The sequence below is a fragment of the Sminthopsis crassicaudata genome, chromosome 4 (assembly GCF_048593235.1).
Source record: "Sminthopsis crassicaudata isolate SCR6 chromosome 4, ASM4859323v1, whole genome shotgun sequence".
Classification (NCBI taxonomy): domain Eukaryota; kingdom Metazoa; phylum Chordata; class Mammalia; order Dasyuromorphia; family Dasyuridae; genus Sminthopsis; species Sminthopsis crassicaudata.
Window position 1 is genome coordinate 55,300,877 of NC_133620.1, and position 19,467 is coordinate 55,320,343.

Consider the following 19,467-nt stretch of genomic DNA (forward strand, 5'->3'; position numbering starts at 1 on the left):
ACCTGATGTGATCTCCCAAGAGACTCTGTCTTTTGTCTCTAAGAAAGAAGCTGATAGTGAGTTCTTCCTATTCAGTATTTACTCATTTTCTTTTATGTATGTGACTTTTCATATTAAAGATTCCAAATATATTTCTTATGTTTTTATTTAAGGATTCTTTTACTAAGATTCTTTTTTGTGGTTGCAATTAAATTAAGTTAAGCATGAACATAAAAAAATTAGCTATAGAGGAAAAAGGCCAAATAAAACATGAATATTGGTGGCCTGATTGAGTAGATGATTCTACTGTCTTTGAAAAAAGCAATTCTTCTAAGATCCTATGTTTAGGCATGTGCCTCCATGTAGTTCAAAGGTACAAAGATCCCATATAACCAAAATATTCACTGTAACACTTTCTTGGCATCAAAGAATTAGAAATAAAGTATATTCCCATTGATTTGGAAAGTAGCTAAATTGTGGTGCATGAATGAAATTGAATTTTACTGTGCCATAAAATAGGGCAAATATTAAAGAATTCAGAAAAACCCAAAGACATATGAACTGATACAAAATGAAGCAGAACCAGAAAAACAATAGATAGTAACTGCAAAAATATAAATGGAAAGAATAATAAAATGAAACTGAAAGCTGTATGATTAAGCCGAGATACTTAGCCCTAGAGAACAGTTGAGAATCTATGCCTTCCTTCCTTATTTCAGAAGTGGGGAAAACTACATTGTATATAGCATCATCTGTTCTGGATATGTTGGATTTTTTTGTTTGTTTTTGTCCCTTTTCTTTTTTATTCTTTGTTACAAATTACAAATTTTATTATTTGTTACTAAATAAGGAGATAGGGAGGGGTAGGTGATCTGAAAATAAAAGGCATAATTAGGAATGTATTCATTTTCCCCAGAAAAGCATTTTTTACTAAATAGAAACTTTTGCCTGGAATTTCTTCTTATATTCTAACCCAACTCCTTCTTTCAGGCACTACAGAAACCACCTCCAACAACACCGCAACAGTGATTTCGACAGCACCTCCAGCTTCCTCAGCAGTGACACCCCCCTCTCTAAGCCCCTCCCCTTCTGCCTCCGCCTCTGAGGCATCCAGTGCCAGTGAGACCAGCACAACACAGACCACCTCCGCCCCTTTGTCCTCCCCCCTTGGGACCAGCCAGGTGATGGTGACAGCATCCGGGCTGCAGACCGCAGCTGCTGCCCTCCAAGGAGCTGCTCAGCTGCCTACAAATGCCAGTCTTGCTGCAATGGCTGCTGCAGCAGGGTTAAGTCCAGGACTGATGGCACCTTCGCAGTTTGCAGCTGGGTAAGGAGCTGCCTTTGTCTGCTATCTCATGAAATATGTGAATGAGGAAGGAAGTCTTCACTTCACCACCCCCTGTCCCTAATCAAAATGTTCCTGTTTTTAAGGCTTTATAATTAACTGCCTTATAACCACTCTACCAAGAAATTCACAGTGCCTTAGTTAGATTTAAATAAATTTCACAATACTCTGCAAAGAAAGTGACTAATATCTTGATATTGCAGGTGTGTACTTTGAAGTACAAAGTCAGGAAGGCTGTACATACCTCTAGTTACCAGACCAGGAACTGATACTCCTGATCTGATAAGAATTCTTTGTTTTCTTGAAATTGGGATTCTCTCAAAATATCTAAGCTATATAGTCAGTCACAATATATGCCCTAAAGAAAAAGGGCCCATGTGGTAGAGTCAGAAAATAAATGTAAATCATACTGATATCCACATAGTCTACTGCTTTTCCCATTTAACTATATCAGCTACTTGTTTCTAAGTCTAAAATACAAAGGCATTGTATTTCTTGTGTTATTTTTTTATGATCTGTTCTGTTATTTCAGGTTGTAAAGAGAAAGATTTGTGCTGTCCCAATTTTACATGATCATGTAGGAAACTTGAGAAGTTTCTTAAAAATTTAAATCTTTGGGCTGAAGCTCTTTTTCTTTTCAAAAAGAAGAGGGAAAGCATCCAAATGCACTAAAAAAAAAATGTTTTTAAGGTCTGTTTAAATCAGTAATGATCTTCAACAGTTTTGTTTAATAAATATAAAGGAAAAGTACTTCTGAAGCATTATTTAATTAAATTGCAATATAAAAATAATCAGATATTATAGGAAAAACTATGGGAGTCCTCTTAAATTTTATATAGATTTATCCCAGTTATATTATTCTCTCTTTTCTCCATGTGACATTCTCAGACTGATGATAATTTTTACTGGAAAGTAACTACTTCTCCCTGTCTTTGTTCCCTCCTTTGGAACTGCAGAGGTGCCTTACTCAGTCTCAACCCAGGGACATTGGGCAGTGCTCTCAGCCCGGCTCTGATGAGCAACAGTACACTCGCAACCATTCAAGGTCAGTTGCATTTTGTCAGCCATTCCATTTTGGGAATGGGCTGGGAGAGTGAGATAGAAGATTGATAATTATCTATATTCTTGAGGACAGAGAAAATATGCCAGCACTACTAGAAGTTTTGCAAGATGTGATTGGGGATTTGGAATAGAAAATAATACACACTGATCGGTTTAGGGTAGGAAAGATGCTGGTGGCATAGGTACTTTTGTACTACTTATAAAGACTCGCTTGTTATCCCATATGAATAGTATATAAATATAATTATATAAATATGCTTACATTTTCAGTCTTGCAAATTCAAGGGATACTGTAGTTGATATGCTTTCAGTTTTGCCTCTCACAGAGAAATTGTTTTCTCCTTAATCTAGGGTTTTGTTTTCTAATTAAAGAGCTATCTCAGATAAAATATTGAATAAGGTAGGGGATTTTGTTTGATTTCTGCAAGATATCAGTCCCTATTTCCTTGCATAGCTTTCATCTTTACAAGTGAGAAGTTGAGGAAGGACTGACAGTGTAACAACTCATCTGAAAAAGATCTGCAGGCTTTAGTGGCACTCAAGTGAACCATCTGGCAACCAGAACAGTGAATTTCATTCAAGCCTGTCTAAAAAAGAGGCAGAGAAGTTGTGTTCCCATTGCATTTGGCCTGGTCCAGATAAAATTAGAATTCTAATTTCTTCCAAATAGAAATGGGTATGTAGTTCTGGTCCTTTGTTATAGGAGAGACTGATGAGCTAGATGGAGAATTTACATAGGACCTCCAGAGAACAAGAAAATGTAAGATCATGCTTCTCTTGGAATCAGTGAGGGGTGGGGAGACACAGGTGGGCTCCTAAGAAGGAAAAAGCAGAAAGGCTGACAGCTGAATATCTACCGAGCTTTCCTGTGGAACAGCAGAGAATAGGCAGGAGATGGAAGGAAGGCAGATTTCAGCTCATTATAGGAGAAAAGCGACAACTAGAGCTGTCCAGAGCAGAAAGACCTGAATTAAATGAGTTATCATGTATGGGACTTTTTGAAAACAAAATGTTAAGATGCTGGGCTCTGCTCTTATAAGAATGTATGTAAAGATCCTGAAAGAGCCCATTGGATCCATTTTGTGAGAGTTTTGTCTCCTTAAAGCCTCTAGATATTTGTTAACTACTGCTATAGTTGTTTTCCCTTGCATGATGAGCTTTCTTGAAAGTATATTTTGCTCCGAAAAAAACATTTCTAACATTCTTTGGATGACTCATCCTTCCATCCTTGTGTCTCCATGGTGAGAGCACATTGTCCAAACTCTGCTTTTTGCCCTCTTAAGAAGCATGGTCCAAATGAAAAGAAATTACTTCTTTAGCTGGTTGGCCCCCAGAAGTGCCGGTCACATAAAATTTAGCAAACACTTTCCTAGCTCCTGCTCCATGCAGAGTTATGCAGGGAGCCCAAGAAGAAAGAACACAGTCCTTTTCATCAGGGAGCCTATAGTCTAGAAAAAGAGACAGTGATACCACCTCAGTGTGCAATGGTTTCTGAGGAACACATTCAAGTGCTACAAAGCAAAGGGCATAAATTACTGTGAAATCTTGTGAGAAGATTTAGTTGTTGGATTCAAAGAAAGATACTTAAGTAACAACACAGGATCATTAAGAGAAATGAGTTTTAGTTTTTCCTTTATTGTAATATGATTTGTGATCAAATTAGAGTTCTTCATTTTATAATGCTGAGCACTAGCATTGTGACTAGTGAACTGGCCTTCAAATCTGGAGGTCTGGGTCCAGATCTCGACCAGACATTTAATCAGAGGTGTGTACACACACACACACACACACACACACACACACACACACACACACACACACGTATGAGATAGCAATTTATTTTATGTCAACAAGAAAAATGCAAATTTGCATTTTTTTTACCCTTTACATACAGTAAATTGTACCAACTTTTCTGAGACAGCTAAAAAATTTTTTATTGTATCAGATTACAGGGAAGGACAGTGAAAGAAGGAATGGCCAAGTATACAATACAAAATTTTGATAGTGCTCTTCAGATTGCACTAACAATACATGTACATGTATTTTGGCTCCATCAAGCAGTCGGACCCTTTTTAAATTTTGATCAATTCACCTAGGGTTGCTTGAGGTCACTAGTATTTCTTACAGCCTGTTAGGAAATGGTTTGATGGACTCTTTTCCTTTATAAAAAAAAAAAAAAAGACAAAAATTATGTTATATTTGAGAATATTACATATTCCTTCTAAGCAAATAGATTCTTCATTTGCTTGTTGACTATTAGAACTGGTGAAAGCTTTCGGTAAAGTATATTTCATCCTATAATATATCTTGCTAAAACTCAGGAAAACAAAATAGGTTATAAACCCTTGAAAGCTAGCTTCCAAGATTCTAAGGCTGGTGAGAAACACAGCTATTAGATTGCATAGAGTTTCCAGATTTGTAGAAGCAGTAGCTTCATTTGGGATTTATAAATATAATTTATTTTACATGTTGAAGTAATGCACTCTAGCATAAGCAGTCTTTAGTTCTCTAGGCACAGGACACAAAAAGAACTTTGGTAAAGTAGCTTCCTTCTTCCTCTTCACATTGACTCTCATCTCTATCCATATGCGACTTTCATTCTTCAGCTCTTGCATCTGGTGGATCTCTTCCAATAACGTCACTGGACGCAACTGGGAACCTGGTATTTGCCAATGCAGGAGGAACTCCAAACATCGTGACTGCTCCGCTGTTCCTGAATCCTCAGAACCTCTCTCTGCTCACCAGCAACCCAGTCAGCCTGGTCTCAGCGGCCGCAGCCTCCGCAGGGACCTCCGCACCAGTTGCCAGCCTTCATGCCACCTCCACCTCAGCTGAGTCCATCCAAAACTCTCTCTTCACTGTGGCCTCTGCTGGTGGGGCTGCTTCCACCACCACTACCGCCTCGAAGGCTCAGTGAGCAGGGCCAAGCGGGGCACCACCAGCCTTCGTCATTGGGTAGGGTGGTTGGCCACTGGCTGAGTTTGAAACTAAAAATAGGATTGGCTTCCTCTCACCATGTGGCTGGGGACAAGGGAGAGAAGGAAAACAAAAACAGGAAGGATGGAAAGATGGGACAGACTTTTGCCTAATTTTGTAATAAACACTGTCTTTTCAGGATTGCTTCATGGATTGGAGAACTTTCTAACCAAAAATGTAAAAAAAAAACAAAAAAAAAAACCACAAAAAAAATTAAGTAAAAGGACTACTTATCATTTCCAGCAGTCATGATGACAAGTTAAGGTGGGTTATAAATTCCAACATAGGAAGGGGATTTCTTGTTTGTCTAAATATCTTTTTTCTTTTTTAAAAAAAAAATCATTTTTATGGGTCTGTTGTACAGGCCATTTATGTCATAACAAGGTGTTTATAATCGTATCAATTGTGTTGGGGGTTCCTTTCTTAACTGGTACAATTTAGGCAGGCCTGTATTACTGTATCTCTTTTATTATTATTGTTGTTGTTGTTGTTGTTGTTATTTTTATATCCATATATATCCATATGTATATATATATGCATATGTATGGATGTATATATGCTTTTATATACATCTATACATATGCATATATGTATATATAATTTGGACATGTTTATCTCTTGCTCCTAGATCCTTTTTCAGTGAGCTCCCATGCTGTGGGGAGAGGAGTATTGGGGGCAAGGGAAGAGTTTATGTTCTTCACTTTGGGGAATGTTCTTGCTGGTTTCCTCATCCTTGATGACTCTTACAGAGGTGCTAGAAAATCATTTTCTTTGGTCACTTATGCAAGAGGCTTGATGCAGAAGCTGAGGGAGGGCAGTGTGTGCAAATGCCCCACATCAGACAGTGCTTTTAGAGCACTTTTGTGTGGGAAGAAATTCTTGCTGAGCTGTAGCTCTCATTTACCCCAAAACATTGAATAAGCTACCCTCAGACCCATATACTAGGGTGCGCCCATGCCCTGTCTTTGCATGGAAGACATGGATATGTTGCAGGGCAGGGTTTGGTTCTAAAGAATAATGACTACTACAGACCTTGACTTGGTGGTTTTCCTCCATTCATATTTCATGAAGATGTTATTTAATAAGTGGAGAATTCCTACATCATGATATTCAGGTTTCTCTCACCTAACTTGGCAAAGTACAAATCAACTTATCAAAATGGTGACAACCTGTCTCCCATGTAGTTTTTTTCTTTGAAGAAATTATATTGGATGGTTGTTCACTGATATACTTTCTTTCTCCAGAGAGGGCTGATGAGAGTGGCTTGAAGAACATTTCCTTCCCACTAGACCTCTTCATCAAATGGCTTCTTTAATATCTTTTGCCACCACCCTAATGGTACTCTTGACTAAAGGAGGCCTGGCCCTCTGGAACTGTATAATCTATGAGGGAGAGAGCTGTGTCCTTTGAACAGATGCAGGGACTTTGCACACACCTGAAGGGTCTTTGTGGTTTGCTAGTGATGCTGCTGCTCAATAAGTGGGGACAGCAATGGGCTTCTCTTCTTGGGCTGCAGGCAGCAGGCAGCTTCTGAAGTTGTTTTCAGGGTCGTTTCTAGTCCATGTAAATGAGCCAGTTGAAAAGGAAAAGTTCATGAAGATGGATGAGGAGGGATAAGGGGTAATTCAGAGGCTAGATCTGTTGTTTTATTTTGTATTTCTTTTCTTTAATGCGCCATTTTAGAGTATCTGAACCAAAAAGAAAAGTCTAAAAAAAGACTGGATCGCTGCAATGCAGGTCACCCCAAGCTTGCCCCAACCCATTGGAGCTAAAGGTTTCCTTCCATTTTGTGTCTGTGTGTGCTTGCTTTTGTCTTGGGTGAGCCCAAGAATGCACTTTGGGGGGGTGGGGTGCTAGGGGTTCAGAAAACGCTTGCACGCAGTTTTCTTTCAAATAACTCTTCAGTTTTACTTAGATCCATAAGGGATCTAGGACTCTGTGTGTATTTGTATCTCTCTTTACCTGCGATCAAAAAACAAAAAAAATAATGCAGACACAAGTGTGCACTGTTATTTGTGATTCATGTATATGAAATTCACATGAACACTGAAGTGTCAGAAACCTTTCCCTCCTTTACTCCAATTCCTCTTCCTCTAACTTTTTACTATTTCCCAAAGTATTTAATTACAACCCTTAATTCCCCTCTTCTCTCTCTTTTTCCCTCCCCAACAAAACCCTTCAAAACTAATGAACTGCAAGCAGGGAAATTAACAAATGTCCGTCCACCTTTTTAAGTGTGGTTTTTTTTTTAATTTTTTTTTTTTTAAACTAAGCTTGAACCAAAGTCAATTTTTTAGCAAGCTGCTGTACTAATGGACTAGTTTGTATAAGTGCAGTTCAAACACAGTGAGGAGATAGATGCTACTGACAATTTCTTTTTCATTTGTCCTTTATTAATTTTATATAAAAGTTGCTGCTTGTTTTTAATCTTTTTTTTTTTTTTTTTTGTTGGTAATTTGTATGATCCTTGGGGCAAACTCTAACTTGATTTATAAATAGTTTTTTTAGTTTAGTGTGTAAATAGAATGGCAGCATGGTTACTAATTTTCCTCCTCTTCCTCCCATTATTCCTCCGATGTGGATAAGTTTGACATTCTATTAAGATTTAACAGCTATGATGTTAGTCTGTGCAGATGTTTTTAGGGCTATGAATACTGTAGTTTCCCACAGTAATAATGGGGCCTCTCTTTTGAGAGTGGCAAAAATGAGGAGGGAAGGATTCAGGGAGGATGATGCTGAATACCTCACCATATTGGTTTAGAGGTTATGGCATTAGATTTCCATAGTTGTTACCAAAGGAGATAAGTCCCCAGGGACTCAAGTCTAGTGAATTAAGGGGATAGAAAAAGTTATGGATTTTTTGCTTTGTATTTTAGTCTCAAAAAATACCCTTCTCCCAAATAAGATTCACCAATAGACTTTTATTATTGAAGGTAATGCTAAGCTTTAAGTAACTGATATGATGGTCTTTTCTCTCCTGCACTATCAGTGCCCTCTTTATTCTTGTTTGGGATAAAGGGATTGTGCTTTTTATTTAGGGAACCACTAATATAGGCCTTAAGCCAGCCTAAGAAATCTCTATGGTTTTAAAGGACTATATATCATTGGCTACAAAGTAACTTTTGAAAATTTTCTTCCTCATTTGTTTCAACATGAGTTATAATAGGGAAAGTAGTTTGATAAATAATATATCTAGAACACTAATATAGCTTGTTGGGTGTTTATTTTTAAATTCCATTTCCTTGTGTATTCACACATACATACACACACATTTTCTCAATTTAAAAAAGTTAGCTGAATGGTTTAGGGTTTTTTCATACCATGTTTTTTCATCACTTCTAGAAGTGTTTATTGAATTGAATGAACCATCCCCTAACCTATATGTAATATTATTTTTTTTTCTTTTTGTCTTTTATGGAAGTTCTAAAAGTTCAAATGAGCTGCCCAGGCAGAATAGATACCTGCCGGTATATTTGTCTATTTCCACTAGGAAAATGATGAGAATTAGCTTATTAATCAACTAAGTTATTCTCCCTTCCCTTACTACTTCTAAAATTTGTATTTGAACCTTCACTATTTGTCTACCACATCTTAAGCTTGTCTCTAGTTCTTAAATGCCTATATCCATCAATAGCCTTGGTTTCTTATTTTCTATCAAAAGTAAAATTTGATCATGAATTTTGTTCACTTCCAGTGTCGTTCTAAAGAGATGACAAAAAGGGCCTTAGTGTACACAAATGAAGCTTAATAGGACCAATGTTAAAGATTGGAATACATAATTGCTGTTTTAACAAACATAAATGTGTGATCTTGAAATAGGCATGAAAAAGCTCAAAGGCAGTACTATTTATGAATGGATTTTGAGAATTTGGGGTGCTGACATGGGTTGAGGCTTAGAATAAATAGTATTTTTTCTTAACAAGTTAAAAAAAAAAAGACTGCTGAGAGCATGACTTCAGTTGGTGAGTCATTTTTTAAGTGAAAAACTATTTACTGTTCCTTCTGATGCCTGAGGGTGACTTAATATATATATATATATATATATATATATATATATATATATATATATATCTTCTAGTGAGAAAAAAATTCTTAATTATACAAATTCCCCTTCATCTACCATTGCTACCTGTTAGAATTTTTTTTCCTTAAATTTGATGATATTTGCCAGAACATTTTGTTTTAATTGAGCTTCTCCCACTTTTCATATTGTAGAACTGGAATTGATTTATTTAAATCATATCCTGTTACATCCTTTGAAACTATTTTTGGGTTCTTAAAATATAGAGAAAATGAAACATGACAGAAAATTGCTACTTAGATCCATTTGCTCAGAGAGTTGGATTTTTGTTGTTGTTGTTTTGTGTTTGGTGTTGCTTCCTAATATCCCTGAATATAACTAGTAAGAGTGTAAAAAAAGAAAAAAGTCAGAACCCATTTCAGCATGGAAAAGATAGGCCAAGTTATCAGCATTCTTGCCCAGTGGAATTCTTTCAAGAAGTCTGATCAGCACAGAACTCGGGGGAGGAGAGAGGAATGAGTTTAATAGAAAATATGTGAGCCCTGTAACAGAGTAAATTTGGGTAGAATTTTAGAGGAAATATTAATGACTGATTTCAGGAAAGCAAATCTCTCAGGGTATATTTTTGGTTTTATGGAACAGAGATGGGAATTCTCATTATATAGCATATAAACCCTTCAAATTCATAAAATTATTGTTAGGAATGACGATCAGGCATTACAGATAATTTCATAAAATGCTTAGTTGTTTTGCTTTAGTTAAAGGATATAACCAAATGCCCAACATTCAGATTTTTCTGATAGTGGTTCGTAAAGCATGAAATAGCTAAGTCATTTGAGTTTTTGTTTAGCCAGTTATATGAATCTTTCCAAATATTAGATTTGGTATGTGTAGCATTGACATTTCTTCACAGTATGTTAGGTCCCTGACACAAAGCACATGCAGGTTTTGTTAGATTTCATGATAATTTCCTTGAACAAGCTATACAAGTAATGGGAAGAAAATTCAGTGCCATATACATTAGGCTCTTGAAATTTGGAATATGATGAAATAATCATATTTGAGATTTATAGTTGGATGAAAGAACCCAAATTGATCACAATTTACCATTGTCATTGCTTGTACTTGGGTTATTAGATAAGATACATGATGGACACAGAACAATATGTGAAATGTGGAAAAGAATGAATGGCCTCTTCATGGAATTTTTCTGGATAAAGGAAGGATTTGGGTAATATTTCCAGTAAAAGTTCAGGCTAATTGATTCCAAACTCCTTTTGAAAGTCACATGTTTTGAACAGTCTTTGTAATATTTAGATCACTACTTAGGGTGAAGTGTACTTTGATCTATACACTTTGACCTTAAAGTTAAACCTCATTAAAATGAAGTTTTATGTGACTCTAAATATACTACATTAACCTTCCATTTAGCCACTAAAGATATAATGTAATGGTAGCTAAGGAATTTCATTATGCCACTTCTGTGTTTGATTTTTTTTATTGACACATTTTCTGAAATTAAATTAGTTCCATATGAAGAGCATTTATTTGCAGATTTCTCCTACTTGAACATTCCTCTAATTTTTCATGGAAATGGTTGTGAGGAAAGGGGAGAGATTATGAAAGGTTTTTTTTGTTTTGTTTTGTTTTTAAGTAATCGTTCCATTTTGGGACTGTAACTATAAAAGAATTTAAAAATAAAGCATATCATCTTTTTTTTGTTGTTACAAATTTCTCACATACATAGAAAAGCTTCCTAAATTACTGTTTTGATTTCCAGACCTATGTAATTTTTCACTTAAAGGTCATTTTAATTGGTTTTTAATATGCTGTTCATTTACTATTCAGAATAGAGGCCATTTAACTGTCCATATAAACATAATAAACTATTAGGGATTTGCTTCTAAACCATCAGTTTTATAGTCATGAGATTCTGTTAATTGAATATTTCTAAATGAAAATTTCATTTGCCTGATAGCAGTCTTCTCTGTGGGTCAAATCTACTTCCTCACCTTACCCCTAAAAGAATATATCTAAAATCTATAATGTAATGTGCTCAAACCTAAGTGAAGTACACACACACACACACACACACACAATGTAGTGTCTTTAAAAATTGCTACTCTGAAGCACAGAGTGATTTTTAACTGACATATATTTTGCATGAGATCATTTAGCATAATTGTAAAAATTGGGCTTCACTAATCAATGTTAAAAATAATTTAACAGCTTACTAAAAATAATAAGTAGTTAAACAAGTGTAATTATGCATACTTACTTTTGGGGATATCTAAGAGGAAACGAGCCTCAGTCTGTACTCTAGGAATATGTGTAGCCAGTAATTTCTGGCTTTAAAAAAATCTAGACAAAGTGACTCAATAGGGGGAAATCTAGAACTAAATTTCCCAGAACCACAGGGAATTAATTCCACTTTAGGACCCAATACATAACATTAAAATTACCATTTAATCTGTATTTAAAACTGTATCCATTGGCAAAACTTTAGAAAACACTATTGTAAACTTCTTAAACTCATAAGCCCACTGGGCATCATTTCCATAGGATAAAAATAATACTGATAGATTTGTGGATCAGAGCTAAGGACAATTCTTCATCTATGTTAGTCTTACAGGACCTTTAAAAAAATTTTTTTTTTTTTTCCCCAAAGGAAAATCTTAAGTGTGTAAGGATTTTTCATGTTGTTTGTTGTTGTTTGATTAGGAAGGGGCTGGCAGGAATTACTGTCTGGGAAGGATGAATAGAAAAACAGCTGAGAGAAAATCATTAGTAAAACAGAGAGGGTGCTGTCGGCTATTCTGGTCTCTTGTGAACCACTAAGAATTTTCCCAAACTGATCCTTACTTTAGGAAATAGTTTAGGAAGATATCTGAAGAATTATATGGTGGGCCAATCAAAGCCCCTATGAGGGTCAGTCTCTGGATTTAATTAATTTCAAGCTTTATTTCTCTCCTCCTGTCAATTAAAGGTAAAATGATCAAAAACATGAAGGGAATTTGTCAAAAGGCAGGGAATATTGATGAAGAGTTTAAAAAAAGAAGTAAATGCTAAGGCATTTTGCAAACATTTCCTTCAGGTTCAGTCCTGTAAAACCTGGAGATAGATAGGACTTTATAGAACAGAAAAGAAATAATTGTTCTCTGCCATCCTTACTCTTACTATTCAGTCCTAAAAGAGGTCTATCCTTTGTCTAGATGAAGACACACAGTATTTCTATTTCCAATGTAAATTTGAGTGGGCATGGAATAAATCAATGACTGACTTAGTTGCAGACTTATATTGGTCTGACTCCTTTTGTTATTTAGAAGAGACCTCACTGGACGACTCTTGTCATTTCATCTAGAGGAATTTGGAAAGAGGCATTGCAATTATAAAGCTACTACATAAAGAGAAGAAAGGCTCTGTCGTTTCTTTGAGGGCTGATTTAGAGCCAAATCACTTTTTAATACAGGAACTGTTTTTTTCCTCTGCCTTTTCCTATTCAGACAACATCTCATAGCTTTAATCCCTATATTTTTGGTCATCACTTGAAGCAGTTCGTTATCTTGGATGAATCTTCTTTGTATGATGTTGGATAGCTACTTGGAAAATCCCTGATTTAAATGGCCTTGGGTTCCCTCCTCTCTCATTCTTTTATCCCTTTTCTCTACAAATAATAGTACTATAGGGCTGTGAGGATAACGCTTATGGGTAGCAGCTAGTTTCTGGCACCTTCATTAAATACCTCAGCATAGCTTAGCATTGTTGCAGAATTGATTTTAAACTGAAAAAAAAATCTGAAAAAGAAGAAATCAAACTTTATAAATAAATAGTGGAGATAATTCTAGCCGTAGAATTTAGTTGAACTGATGTTTATTATGATTGATAAACATGATTATGCTGTATGTATTTTGGATCCTGTTTATAGGTTACAACTTTATAGGGTTGGGAGGGTGGGGGAAAGAAAGTTGATTATGTTCGAAGGAAAGTGTTGCTCATGATTTTTTTTTACTGTCTTGCCAAAGGAAACTCACTCCTGTGATTGGAATTAGCTTGGTTTATCTGTGGCTTTAATCTGCAGCAGAGCACATAGTAAGATGCAGGTTGATAGAGTGGGTTGCATGAGTTCAGGGTCCTCAGAGGTACATACTCATTCATCTCTCCTTCCCTTTTGACTTTCTCCTTTCTACCTGTCCCTCCAAATGAATCATTATCTCTGTAAGGATCTAAAACTTAGGCAACAGAGAATGAATGTATGAGTGAAGCATGTGTGTGTATGTGTGTATATGTGTGTGCGTGCATGCGCACTTGCGCCTGTATGGTTGGAAAATGGAAGGAAGAATGGGTATACTGTTTAATTTGAGGAAGGAAGTGGATGAAAGGTTGTATCTTAACTTAAATGGGAAACTGAAAGTAAAACAGATTCCTTTTATTCCTTTTTGTCCTGATACTGAATGTAGTGCTTGTAGAGCAGATAGGTGGAACATTTTTTTTAAACTATAATTCCTTTCTAATAGTAGTGCTACTTCTTTCTAGACCAAAAATACAAATGAAAACCCAAACTAAGAAGTAAACACTACCCTGCATCTCACACCTGGGTACACCTGACCCGTGTACCCAAAGGAATCTAACAACTAGCTATGAGATAGCATCTTTAAGAGACGTAGCTAGTTGAGCTGTCAGAGGAGTGGTTTTTATTGTGGCATTTTCTTGGCATGAGGTGTAGGATATTTGGGGAAGTTACGATGCTTATTTGGAAAGATTTAAGGATCATTTCCATCCTCATTAAAGTGTATCTCATCTGGGGTCCCTGAGTTATATATGTGCCTAGAAAGGCCGGGTTCTAGAGAAAAATCCATCTCAACATGGGCAGGTCAGGAAAGAAGGAAAAGCTGGACCTTAGAATGGCTTTGCTTCTGTCTCCCTCAGCCCACCACTCTCCACCTTTCTTCCCCTTAGAGTTACCTTGTGAATTTCTCTTGGCTTAGGGAAAAGTTTATTTTGGTTCAATTCTCTGGCCCTGTGAAGACAGACTGTCACAGTGGTGGTCTTAGAATTGCTGGTAAACTTGGTCATGGGAGAGAATCTTTTTTCTGATCTTTTTCTTCTTTCCCGTCATCTGACACCTTGTGAAATAAAAGCAGGACAGTGTGTTTGAGTTCAGATAACATTCATATATTCTTGCTGCATTTTATAAAAAAGGTAGCATGGAATGGCAAGGACTGCTGAAAATTAAAAGATTATTTTTCCACGTAGCAATTTGCTTGGAGGGAAGAAGTTCTTTATGGATAACTATTGGAGTTGAGTAGTTAGTTAATCTGGTGTACTGTTGTGACATAGAAGAGGAGAGAGGGTAAAGAAATGTACTTAATCCTCCACTAAATCTTCCATCAGAAAATGACCAGGTGATAGAATTTCCCTCAAAAGCTTTACTGATTCAAAGACCTACTGTTCTGACATGATGTAAAAGTGGTATTAATGTTGTATGACTTTGCAGAGAACTAGCTAGGGCTGTAGATAGCTAATAGGGATTTTGAAGAAATGACTTCTCAAAGAGCACTTGAAACAAAAGATATGGAAAACCAGGTGTGCTTTATGCATACAGATCTGAGGAAGCGAATGAAACTTACCTGGTGGCAAGTGGGGTAGTGTCGAAGATTCCTCTCCTTGGATCTGCCCACCGCCTACCAGGCCCCATCTCTTTTACTAAAACAGGACGCTGTCAAAGGTTTCAGATCTCAAAACGAACTTAAAGATGATTAAAATCTGCTGTAAAGTCCCCCCTCTCCCCTATTTTTTTTTTTTCTGTATCTACTTGCATGTCTTTTTTAAGACCATCTTAGAAACAGTTGAGGGTTTCTTCAGCTCACTTGGCCGTGGCATTTAGAATCAAGCTTTTCAGTTGAATGTTATGCTGTCAGAAACCAGACTATTAAGTGAACATCCCAGCCCTTTGGTCCCTTAAGGTGTCTTTCAGGTGGGAAAGGACAGAGCCAAAGACAGGCCATGATTAACACTTCTTTCCTCCTCTCCCTGTCCCCTTCTGAGTAAAAAATCGAAGAGACAAAGGGAGGATGGACACCAGAAATTAAGGTGCCAGTGTCCCGTTTGAAAAGGGCCATTTGTTTGAGCAAGAAGGGCCTGGTACTGGGCGCCCTTTCTTGGAGGACGAGGCAGGAGTAGAGTGGACCTTACCGACCTAGTTGGATGTAGGGTAGCCAGTGGGGCAGGTGGCAGGGCTGTGCGCCGGCTGTTAGGTGGCCAGTGCCCCCTTCACCATCAACATCAGCTCTGCCTGAGTGGGAGACAGGTCGGGGGTCCCCACCGTGCCCTTTTTCTAGGAGAAGGCCCCCCAGCACTGACAGCCTGTAGCCAGTCCCCTTTCCTTCGTCTGTGGTAGTGGCCGAGGACCCATGGGGGGGGCCGTGTCTCCACCTGGCACAGAAGCTCTTGTATACCTCATTTCTAACTCGTGACTGAGTAACTAGCTTTAAGGTTCTCTGACCCCCACAGAGGTCCCCAGGACAGCCTCCCTCCCCCCGAGTTCTGCAGAGTTCTGGCCTATAGCATCATGTCACCCAAAGCCCGGGCTGGGACCCCTGAGAGCCTGCGAATGTCACTACTTCAAAGCTACTGCAAACTGAGGGCAAATTGCAATCCGGTACCACTTCCCTTGGTACCCGGGGTCTCCTCAGCCCTGGGCAGGCCTTTGGCACCCACCTCCCTCCCTCCCACCCCGCTTAGAGGGCTGATGAGCCATTGGTGTCTCCGCCGCCGCCGCCCCTCTATCCCGCCGGTCCTGAGTAGAGGATCCATGCCTTTTCCCTTTGGGCTGGGGGTTGCCCCCTACCCTGGGAGGCCTCAGGGGTCCATGAAAGGACATCAAAGACTCTTCCCAGCTGACTGCTGCATACGCATTCCACTTTATTTTCTTTGACATGACCAAAAAAATCCAAATATTTAATTTTATTATTATTATTAATATTATTATAATTATTATTATTATTTGACAATCTTCTATCCAGCGGGCGGTCTAGAAGCTGCATCCTCGGTCCTTTCACCTTTTCTTTGAATGTACGTGTGTCGTGTCCCGTCCCGTCCCCCCTATTGGAGAGAAAAGCTTTGCCAGGTCGTGATACTGCTGCTATATGCCAGGGGAGGGTGGTTTCTTTGTTTTGTTTTGTTCTTTTAAAAATTTCCAGCCAAAACCAAAGATTTCTTAATGATTGTATAAACTCAAAACAAACAAACCAAAGAAAAGGGGAGTCTTCAGCGCTGTTCCGACCTGGGATGCGGTCTGGCACTCGCGGGAGCCGGGCAGGAAGAAGGCCGGGGGGGCTCCCGGATGGCTCAGAGAAAAAGCAGACAGCAAAAAATCCTTTCCACAGGCTAAGGTAGCTCAGCAGGTGTCCAGGGTGGAGGGGACCCAGAGCCGGCCAGCCGGCTTTCCACTCTGGAGGGGAAGGGGCCGCTCCCGGCTTTCAAAACTAGATGAGGCCCGAGAGAAGCTGCCCCGTACCAGGCGGGATCCAGCCTCCGGGACGGGGAGGCGCTACGCAGCACGGGGAAGAGGCCAGGACACAGGGGAGGGCTCGGCTGCCCCGGGGGGGGGGGGGTCGATTCGGCGCTTCCCAGGGTCCCGTCCGGTCGTGGGGTTCGGGGGAGCGGCCGCCCCATTTGTGAGAAATCACGGTGAAAGATGATCCAAGCTCGTTTCTTTGGTTTTTTTCTCCCTCTCTCTTTTTTGCAGCCCTACTGTGCAACTATGCATTGTATTTCTCAACCTTTCGTGCTAGGTAGATGCCTGTGACTTTTTAACTTTGGGGGGTGGGAGGGTTGCAAATGAAGGAACTTTTTACATGGATCTTTTTAATCTCAGTTGGTTGGGGGTTGGGGGGTGTTTGGTTCTAGGGTCATACAAGCTCTATCCCAAAGCAAAATCCAAATGTTAATAATATTAGCCTGATGCAGATACCAAAGATACTTTCTTTCCTGCAGAACCTTAGACTTGTGTATTAAGTACGATTACCCAGCACTTGCATTAGTCTAACCTCAGTAATTCCAAAGCTTAGATGTATATTTTGGTATATTTCTGGGATATTAAAAAAAATTGTCGTTTAAAATTCTTGTTTGTTTCAGTGTAATGCTCTTAAAGTCATAGCATGGAAATAACTGAACTGTCCTATTCTTAGTAGTTTGAAATTATAGTATTTTTGTATGTTTTGGGTGTGTCTATGTATGTATTAACATAACAGTTTTCACTGCCTAGGTGTTCATAATAAAAAAAAAAAAAAAAGAAAAGTAAAAACTATAAGTGTACATAATATTCAGTAATGAACTTCCACCAGACTATTGATTTGGATTACATTTTCACTGATTGCTCTTCCCAGCTGGGATTTTTTTTTTTTTTTTTTTTTTTAAAGAGACAGAGACCTTGCTTTTCTAAAAATGTTTCCTTTTTTCTTTCTTTTTTAAACAAAGATTGATTCAGGGGTGTTTTTCCACTGTTATAGATGGAGGGCCTCAAAGAGCCATAAGTGCTCTTGCCCCCCAGAGTTTTTTTTGTTTTTATGTACTTTACTTTTAAAATGTGAGTTTGTGTTCCTCTTTGTGGAACTTGAGATGTGGTGTAAATGATTCCTTCCCAAATTGTCCGATAGCTTTAACAAGGCAATGACAATTCCCGTTTTCAGTTTATTGGGAGTCCTCTTACATTTCTCCTTAGGTAAATTTGCAATCTAGGGGGCTATTGTATAGCCCCCTTTCCCAGACTGCCTCAGTCAGCCACTTTTCCCTCTGACAGAAATGCTATTAAGAGAATCAGCTAAATACTCAGAGACTTGGGTCTTGTTACCTGTACCTATATGAAACACATCGGTTTTGAAAACCCAGAACACACAAGGCCTGATGTTTAGGATATTAGCTGATGTCTCCTAAGGCTGGGAGGTGATGGGGAATACTGGTGGTGCTTTCTATTTAAAAGTACCCTTTATGACACCCCCCTCCTCTCACCCTCCTACTCCAGGGACTGCCTACAGGGGACTGTGGGCTTGGAGAGATTGTGTAGATGACAGTGAATCAGAATGAAATGGTAGATTTTTGTGTAGATGCATTTGTCTGCTGTAATTTTTTATATATATAAAACTTACTGTAATTGTACAGTTCATTTCTGTTGTAAACATCATTAAACCATTTTCCAAGTGTTTTAACATTGTTTGAGTTCTTATAAGTTGTTTTTTTTTTTGTTTTTGTTTTTATTTATTTTTGCTTGAAACTTCATGGTAACATGAGAGAGAAAGGGGGAGAAGGAAACAGAGAGAGAGATGGGGGGAGAAAAAGAGAAACAGAGACAGACACAGACACAGGGACAGAAAGAAAAGCGGGGAAGGAAGAGACAGAGAAAAAAACAGACATACAGAGACAGGGACAGAGAGAGAGAAGGGGGGGATGGAAGGGGGGGGGGAATGGGGAAGGGAGAGAGAAACAGAGAGAGGCAGAGAGGATGTTCCTTCCCCAGTTTTAATCTCCAGAATCTGAGGAACACCAGAGGTCATCACTCTCTAGCTGGGCATGTGCACTATGTCTTCTTCCACCGCCCAGTGCCCCCAATCAGATGTATCTCATGGTCAGGGGCTGCCGCACTCCCTAACCGTGCTCTTGATGAGATGAGCCACGAAGCTGAGTGATGGCCGCCCTTAGATCTGGGGTGCTTTTTGTGATCAAACACAGGACCTCAAATGAACCTCCAAGAGAGGATCCCTCCAAGAGAGTCTTCAAAGTTCCCGTTCTTCCATCTATATTTTATTCAGAAGGTTAAAGATTTGAGTTAACTCTTCTGAATTCATCGCCACCTCCAGTCCATATGCTAAATGTTCAGTGTTCTCAGAGAAATTCTGTCAGAAATCTGAGAACTCTTTTTCTTTAATGGGGGGGCACAAATGATCTTGAAGGTTAATCTCTTCCCCATCTGACATATTATTACTTGATAAATTGAGAGGGAAAAGTCCAATCTTAACAGAATTAAAATTTAAATACCAAACTTGCTATGGCCCTCCACAGATGGGTTATCTTCTTGATTGTTCCTTAT

General features: G+C 38.5%; 1 protein-coding gene across 6 annotated transcripts in view; it reads left to right on the forward strand.

Annotated features, from left to right (window-relative positions):
* The window catches only part of POU2F1 (POU class 2 homeobox 1), a 232,011-nt gene extending 213,422 nt beyond the window's left edge, over positions 1 to 18,589 (forward strand). For all 6 annotated transcript variants that reach the window (XM_074266501.1, XM_074266503.1, XM_074266507.1 and 3 more), the window contains 3 exons: positions 970 to 1,306; positions 2,281 to 2,369; positions 4,993 to 18,589. In XM_074266501.1, the coding sequence (XP_074122602.1) occupies positions 970 to 1,306; positions 2,281 to 2,369; positions 4,993 to 5,303 (737 nt within the window). In that variant the 3' untranslated portion in view covers positions 5,304 to 18,589. The remainder of the gene's footprint in view (positions 1 to 969; positions 1,307 to 2,280; positions 2,370 to 4,992) is intronic.
* Positions 18,590 to 19,467: the final 878 nt, after the last annotated feature.